Consider the following 8,810-nt stretch of genomic DNA (forward strand, 5'->3'; position numbering starts at 1 on the left):
TGAGGCTGGAATCAAATCCAGGTCTTTAGTGCTGTGAGGCAGCAGTGCTTACCACTGAGCCACCCTGCTGCCCATTTTTGGTTAATATTTCTTACATGTGAAAATGGTTGTGCAGGACCTTCATGTCATGCTTGCAAGCATACCTTTAGGTGATCTGATCATTTTACTCTGGCTATCTCACCACTTAAAAAGTCCTTGCATGTATGTATGTCATCTATCCTGCAAATGTGCCTGAGCCAGTGTAGTGACCTCTGCTTGGTGAGGGCCAACATCTTTGGGAGATCTGTCTTTGAGAGGGCAATGAAGCTAAAAGTAACCTTTAAAAGCTTGACCTTAACACCAAAGTATGATCGAATATTCTGTGCAGTCAGCCGTGCAATTCTATTTGAGAGTCCTGGTGAGTGTAAGAGATCTAGAAATTACTCTAAGGAATAATGCACAGAACAGCTGCAAGATCAGGTAATGAGCATTGAAATATGACAAACTCTCCTGGGGAATATCCATGTTATCTATCCCCTTGCGTATATCTATTGGATTTGAAAGAAAGCTGTTACAGTCCTGCCTTAATACGTAGTAAATGAGGCATTTTTCATGTAGAAGAGATATTGAAAGTCAGCTATCTATGAACCTAAAGCTTCAGATGTTGTTTTACGCAGTGTTCAAGATTATTTTATGATGTCCTGTTAATCATGGAATTGAATATAATTTCCCTTTATTTTACAGCTATGATGTTAGTTATTTTACATATGTGTACACTTTAGTTTTCACAACCTGACTTCTAATCATGTTTTACCAGATTTTATGTCCATATTTTTCTGCGTTATATATCTGTCTTCATTCTCAATCGGTTGCTTTCCCAGTCTTGCATTTTTTTTCAGTTCACTGCAGTATCTTATATCATTTGCTAATCTGTGGAAAGTCAAAGTCAAAGGTGATCCTCACCTCTTACTCTCCAAGCCCACTGTGTCAAGCAAGATGATACCACAAACCGTTTGCCCTGATCAACCCAACTGAGGCAATATGAGAATCAGCAAATTTTTGTCTTGTGAACATGATTCACAACTGGAATCACACCATGATTTGTGATTGTTCATTACTGTCTTCAGAATTGTCTTTAGATTCTTCACCGTTGTCTGACGAAGGCAGATTTTGACAACTGCAAGCAATGGAGAGGGCCAACTGAATGCCTCATTTCCTAACTTATCAAAATCAGGAAGCTGATCCTTTCAGTAATATATATGTCTCTCAAAGGATCTGTGGTCTTGTATTTTCTCCAGTGGGCTGATCTGCTTTAGTTATTCTGCATGAGTTTTTGTACCAGCTGGAAAGTGACATCCATTTCCAGACTAAGCCTTGGTTAGCCACGTCGTTAGTTCCATCAAGACATAGTGAGCAAACAGCAACCTTTTGTGAGCTAATCTTGAATTGTTCACTGATATCTTTAGATTTTTCACTGGACCTTGTCCTTCACAGTAGTTTGACCAAAAGGCATTTCTGCTCCCCACTGCACTGCACAATTTTGTCCTTGTCGGGGAAAGTCACTGAACACCGTGTCAGCACTACTCTGCGTAACATTTTTGATAAGTTCACCATCTGTGAGAGATTTACCGTGAATCAGAATGCAGCATGACATTTTTGGAGCTTGTTGCTAACAGTTAGTGTGATTTGGTTTGCTCACTGAATCCAGTGGAACAGCAATGACTTTGCTCAGCTCCTCCGCTAAATATACTTTCCCTATCTGTAGCCTGCATTCACAGCTTTTGATCTGTCACCAAAAAAGCATTCCAAATTAGACAAACAATCAGCATCCACAGAAGTTATTTCTTGCATTCAGCCATTCTCGCCCCACCACTATATTGAGCGTTGTCGCATTTAGCTTTCTTACCTTGGGTTAGTAATTTGTTTTGTCTCCATGTAATGATGATCCAATGAGCATAACCTTGTTTAAGTTTTGCATCTCTGGTGTTTTGGGACTCTGCAGTGAGTTACTCAACTCTTGATGTCCTGTTTCCCACAAGCCTCAAGATTGACACTATTCAAAATAAAGCAGCACATTTGACTTCCATTTCCTTCACCATCCAACACTGACTGCAGTGTGTCATCTTCAAGATGCACTGCAGCAACACACCAAAATGCCATCAGCATCACCTTCTAAACCATCTAGACTGGCAAGGGCAGCTGATGCATGGAAACACCCCCATCTGCAAAGTCTCCTCAAAGCCACACTTCATCTTGACTTCCAACTACATTGCTGTTTCTTCACTGTCCCTGGTTCACCATCCTGGAACTCATTCCCCAATGGCACAGTGGGTTACCTGCATCAGATGAACCGCCACAAGCTAATCTTACTTCCATCTTGTCAACAGCAATGAGGGGTTAGTAACAAAAATGGTCCTGCAAACAGTCCCTGTGTCCTATGAATTTTTTTTATTTTTAAAACCTGCTCCTTCTCATCCAAGAGATACTGTATTGGAAGGGATGGAAAATATATATCATATAATATACAGTGTATTATAATGTGATCAATCTGATCTATGAAGCTGTCAAGTTGAATTCCTGTAAAGTAGCATATATTGGGAGCAATGTGCATCTTACTAATGTTGATTTAAGATGCTACTTGTATTTTTTTTTGCTCCGTACTTGTTTGGTTGTGGCTGTATGATTGAGATTTGAGACAGCCAGTTTAAAAGCATAGCACTTTTGAGGTGTGACAAATGCCCACAAGGCACCAGATTTTACAAATCGACAAACAGATTTTATTTTGTATGACATGCATTCACCACCATGGTATTAGGGCAGCAGGAGAGCACATTCTTTTGCATTAATGAGGTATTCCATCAAAGCAATTGCAGGCATTCAAAAGCAAGTGTGTGCCCATTTGAGCTGTTGAGGAAGGCCTGGTGATGAGACTCCCTCTGGTGTGATATTTGCTGTCCCCTATGGGTGGCCCCACATTGACGACAACAGACCTGGAACAATCAGCTTTGAATTTGCTCAGGCGCCTCAGCCCTTGGCAGGAAGTGCCATTGAGTTTAAACAATTCTGTGCTGAAATAGCAGCTGAGACAAGGGGTTCATTTCTTTCTGCTGCTGCTGTAGGTGAATCTTATTAACCTGTGTTTTTGATTTTAAAAAATGTATCCTCTGTCAGTCTCATTAAACCAATGGGGAAGAAACGTACAGAATTAAATTGAACATTTGTGTTCCTCATGCAGAGAAATGCCATCAGAAATGGGCAGTATGAAAACAGTGTGATATTTTGGAACAGCAGAAGCTGTTGAATCCGAGCCCTTCCCTTTCCCTGTGATGTCCCTAATTCTGCAAAATCTCATCCATTTATCTCATTAGATTCCATATCTTCCCTTTAATAATTAATACTGAAGCCTTTAGGGTGAACAAGTTCCACCTGGCCAAAAGAGCAAACATTGGAAAGGCTGAGTACATCTGTCTGTGTCTGTGGAGAGAGAAAAACTACGTTAATATTTCAAGTCGAATATGACTCTCAAGATCAAAATTGTAAACCCTCATTTTAACTTGTATGCTTTGGAGTTTGAGCTCCTCAGCACCACGAGTAGCTTAATTGTCATTGCATTTTCTCTTTTCCAGGGCTACCATTTATCATTTAGATTAGAAAAGACTTGTCATATTGCCCAGCACAATAGGTTGTGTACTCAGTAAAGTAATTAATTTATTGAGCTGCTTTGACCTGGTGACAAAATGATATTAATGTTCTAAAATTACAAGAGCATCCATTTGACTGAACTTGGATGACCAACTTAAATATTAAAGATGAGTAATAAATGCTGAATGATTTCGGGTCCTTTTAAAAATAAAGTTTCGTGGCTGATGGGGGGCCGGGTGGGGGGAGAGTGCGGTTTAGTTAGAAGCAGCTGTCCAGCAATGTTAATCTCTTTTGATTTCTGAGAATTCATTGAACATCTTGTCTAACTCCTTGCACCATAACTGGTAGCTTTTATATAGTAAGCTGTCACAACTGACCCACATTGTAAGGCATTCAGTTTTTCTGTATTATTGCTACCGCATCATGATTCCTGACTGTTGAAATGCTTGTTATAAGATATAAGGTAGGTTGGTATAATATGAGAGACTTTACCCCGAAGAATTTGTGATCTGCTGAGTATGAACTGTGGTTTGTGACTAGCTAATCTGACTCAGCCCCTATTTGGTTACCTTCAAAGCCCTAAAATGGTCTTACCAAAACATTGTTCCCAAAATTGAAGGGGAGTTGTCACTAAAATAAATTTGTTTCATATGTTGTCTCCATTGGAATAACTTTAATTTTTTAAGTTGACTAAGAAAGCTAAAATAATTTGTTAAAATATAATTGAGTGATCCTTTTCTTTTAAACCAAGCTCATTACACAAATGAACAAATGCATTAGAAGCAGAAGTAAACCATTTGCCCCTTTACCATTCAGTAATGGTAAAGTCACCATAGTCCTACCAATAGGGGTGCTGTCTCATTTAGCATGGTGGCTCAGTGATTAGCACTGCTGCTTCAGAGCATGAGACACCCAGGTTCGATTCCACCCTCGAGCGACTGTCAGTATGGTGTTTGCATATTGTACAGGTTAGGTGCATTGGCCATGCTAAAATTGTCCTTGGCATTCAGCCATGAGCAGGCTAGGGAAGTGCAGGCTAACAGGATTAGGGTGGGTCTGGTTGGGATGCTCTTTAGAAGTTTCATGTGGACTTGATGGGCTGAATGGCCTGCTTCTGCACTGTAGTGATTCTAGTGAGAGACAACTGATAGTGTTTTAACCGGAGAGACTACATTTTAGGGAAGAGGAGAGGGTGAGAAGGAGAGCCCTTCATGGTAACTTCAGCCAGTGTGTGAATTAAAACCACACTTGCATCATGCTGCATCACAAACTCGCATCTAGCTAACCTTCTGATATGCAGGAAGGCCAGTCCAATTTGATTGGAACCTCAACTTCACATTACCTTTCTTGTTACTCTCAACCTTTACCTTAAAATATTCAGTAACTCCATTTCCACCACTCATGGAAACAACTGCAAAGACCCTTGAACCTCTGAAAGATGAAATTCCATTCCATCTCCATAAATGGGAGCTCTGTGATCTTTCAACTAAATTTAGTCTCTCCCACAAGGGGAGACATTCTTTCAACAACCACCTTGTCAAGCCACCACAAAATATGGTTGATTTCAACAAAATCACCTCTTATTTTACCAAACTCTGGAAAAGAGACCAACTTGTCCAATCTCCTCTCCTAGGAGAAACCTCCATCCCAGATATCAATTGAGTGAACCTTCTACAAACTGCCTCTAATGCATTTATATCATCCCTTAAGTAAGGAGCCCAGAACTACACAGAACACAGCATTTCTTTTTCCATGTGTTGTAAGTTACAATTTATTTAGAGTGAAGATAGATGCACCAACTTAATTTATGAGCAACACAGTGAGATAAGCCATTCAGGCTGCCTGACGTGAAGTGTGAGAGATTCCAGTTTAGCAGAAGGATCAAAGTTCGAATTGCAGTAGTTCGTGTGTAACCGAATGAGGGTTTTCGGGGTTGAATAGTGTAATTGTTAAAGTCACTGTTTCTATTGTAAGGTAGAGGATCCTTTTGAAAATATTGATGTATTCTTGTAGACCTTCTGACCTGTCTTCCAAAAGAAACGACTCGAGAGAAAACTGCTGTCTTTGTGAAAATCGATGTTATTCGTAAAAGAGCAAGAGGAACAATATCCTTGTAATTCAACAGATACAAGCAAAATACAAATTCTGCAGACACTGCTCACCATGTGCTGTGTGTTTCCCATCAGACAAATAGAAATCAGAGTAGGAGATGAACCTCCAAGGATTATCCTGTGGAGCTCTATTTGAATGCCTGTGGGTTAAAGCTGTATTCCCAGCATCTGTCGTACAAACTTGATGACTTTCTATTTGTTCAGTATTGTAAGGATTTATAAGATATAAAGATATGTAGCATTTTTTTCAATACTTCAACATCCCAAAATAGTTTGCAGCCAATTCTCATCAAATCACTTGCTATTGTACTGCAGGAAACACAGCAGCCAATTTGCATGCAAAGTTCCTGCAAGAAATCTCACAGCCTTTTTTTTACATTAGTTCGTGGAATGTCTCTGGCTAAACCAGCATTTGTTGGCCATCCCTAATGACCAGTCAATTTGTGTTTAGTGATGTTAATTGAGGAATAAAAATTGACCATGAAAGCTCTCCTGTTGTTCTTTTCAATGGAATTTTTAATGTCTAACTGAGATTGCAGACCGAGCCTTAGTTTAACACCTCATCAGAAAGAATAGCATTTCTGGTATTGCAGCAATCCCTCTGGTATTGCATTCGAAGGTCAAGCTAATCTGTGGGGTGTTGGTCATGTAACTTGGATAGTTGCACAGAGTTCTGGTTTGGGGTGGAACTATTTTCCTTTCTTCACACTGTATTGTACCAAATAAATAGGTTTTAAGTGCGCATAGAGATAAATGACTTGCTTTTGTGGTACCACATAGTAATTGTTTATTTTCCATTGCAGAAATGTGAAAATTATCACTTTGGCGAGGTGGAGTTGAACGCTGTGAACATCTCCCAGAGGTTCTCCACTGATAGTTCGGGATTCTATTCTTGTTCCGGCACCATTAACTTTTCGTAAGAGCATGAGAGTGTTGGATGAGCATGTCTCTGGGATAATACTCCCCCACCAGATGAGTCTTGCTGCATGACTTGAACAGACAGCGAGACAAACTCAACTCACCAGTTAAGTCACTGGTGGCATCTACATTCTCATTGAAGGAATCTGTATCCTTTTTTTTAATCTGGAGCTAAGATGTGACCTCACGAGAACTTCCTGCTGGAACAGTTGCGATGATACAGCCGTGCCTGCAAGTGAAGACCTGTTTTCACACTGTAAGCCCCTTGCATTTGTTCACAGTCATGCTAGTAAAATAATTGCAGTGATAAATTCCTGCTGAATGTCTCTTGACTCATGTCTGTGTTAAAAATGGAACATTTTCCAGTTTGCTCAAATCAACTTTCAGTTCAAGGATAACGTGGTGAAAAGTAAAGGCCCATTTAGAAAACTGCACCTCGAGAGAATACCTTCATACTGCATCTTTTTTGATGTTTTATTTTCCTTACTTTGCCTCAGTCAGGTTGCCTTTTGATTTTTGATTTGGTCAGAATTGAGATTGGCCGCATGTATTTTGTAGATGACCTTTTGGGGCCAATAGGCCAGGAAAGTTGTTTTCAAGGTTATAGTCCATCCCAACGAGACTCAAAATGAGAGTGCAGAGACCAGAGTGCTGTTCCTGTTTAACCTGATCCCCTGATTGCTGTCTGTCTATTGAATGGTTGCAGCAGGTACTTTGTCGCATTGTGTTATGAGAATGTAATAGTGGAGCCTGGCAGATGTGGATATCATGTAGCAAATAAATCATTGCAGACAAGCAAAGCCTAACCTAATTCCCTGCAGAATTTAACATGTTTTGGAATTTTGTCTTTTCTTGTCCTACAACAGACATAATTGTGAAAATCCAGGGCAAGGTATAAGGTAACCATTTGGAAATATGAACCCAACCTTACACAGCAGGTTCCCTGGAGGGAAAAGGAAAGAATTAAATGATGCATGTTGTTGACCAGGTCACTGCAACTGGCCACACACCTGCACGCTCTCGCATGCACACAGGTGCCTGTCAAGATTCCCTTTGCCTAATTCCCACAATAAAACCAGGAATTATAAACCTACTGTGTGGACACATGGATATACCCTGCAGTTTTGGGTGTAATATGTTAAGTATGGTGTGAAAAATTCCAAACTTCCAGTGCAGACACTAACTGATCCTAGTGTATTGATTGACAATTTATTCACCAATAAATTGAAGTGCCAAAAATATCACATTTCCGAAAACTACAGGCTGAAAAATTTAAAGCAAGTATGAAATTCTGAGAACACTTGTGCCTGACGGTTTTCGTCCAGAAAGAGACGGATTCTTTCTTTTGGGCACTGGCTGCAGTTTGAAAATCACCCTTTTGGGGCAAGGTCCTCTCACTGCGTTCGTAGTGGTTGGTTTTCTGAATGTCAAAGGGAGACTGGGCCCAAATCAACTTGGCTTTTTGATCCAATTTATTGTCAATTTATTACAAATGCGCCTGTAAAGAGAGCAAGAGCGCAGTGTCAGCACTACAAGGGCAGATGGTCATGAATGCCACAAAGTGGCTTGTTGTTCCTTACACGTCTTTGAAATGTAGCCCTTGCTCCACTTCTGGCAATGGTCCAATTGTAGCTTTCTCATCATTGTTTTTAGATTCCTCTCTGACCATTCCCTATGCCTGCACCCCTATAACAAAGTGAGATCTCTGTATACCCAATGTGGGCAATTAAACGTGCACACTTAATCAATCCACCTTTGGCTGTTCTGTTTTTTAGCCTCTGGCAAACCCTCTGTAAACCCCTCTGTCTCTCTCATGGAGTGTTGGAGATGGTTAGTGGCCATGTTCTGAATCCCAAGTGTGTGTGTCATTCTAGCTGTCATCAAACCTACCTTGTGATATCAATAGGGGTTATTTTCACCGCATCAGGGGCCCAAGGCACTGCTGCAGAACTGATTCTCGATGCAATTCTATGTTTTAAATGCATCATTAGATCCAATTTGCAGCCAAGCCACCATCTGCTGGAGCATTTAAAATAAATGAGCTTTCTGCTGTTGCTGCTGCTGTTCTTAGCTGCCACGTTGCCTCCCTTAGCAGTTCGATAAGTTCAAATGAATTGAAGATAATTATTGTCACCACTGTCGCTCTGTCAGCAGCCAGGG

The 8,810-nt window shown here is 40.5% G+C and overlaps 1 protein-coding gene across 2 annotated transcripts in view; it reads left to right on the top strand.

Annotated features, from left to right (window-relative positions):
- Window positions 1-8,398, top strand: part of ascc1 (activating signal cointegrator 1 complex subunit 1) — a 54,618-nt gene extending 46,220 nt beyond the window's left edge. For both annotated transcript variants that reach the window (XM_048563462.2, XM_048563461.2), the window contains exon 10: window positions 6,536-8,398. In XM_048563462.2, coding sequence (XP_048419419.2) covers window positions 6,536-6,652 — 117 coding nt within the window. In that variant the 3' untranslated portion in view covers window positions 6,653-8,398. The remainder of the gene's footprint in view (window positions 1-6,535) is intronic.
- The last annotated feature ends 412 nt before the right edge of the window (window positions 8,399-8,810 follow it).

This window comes from Stegostoma tigrinum, chromosome 37 (genome assembly GCF_030684315.1).
Source record: "Stegostoma tigrinum isolate sSteTig4 chromosome 37, sSteTig4.hap1, whole genome shotgun sequence".
Lineage (NCBI taxonomy): Eukaryota > Metazoa > Chordata > Chondrichthyes > Orectolobiformes > Stegostomatidae > Stegostoma > Stegostoma tigrinum.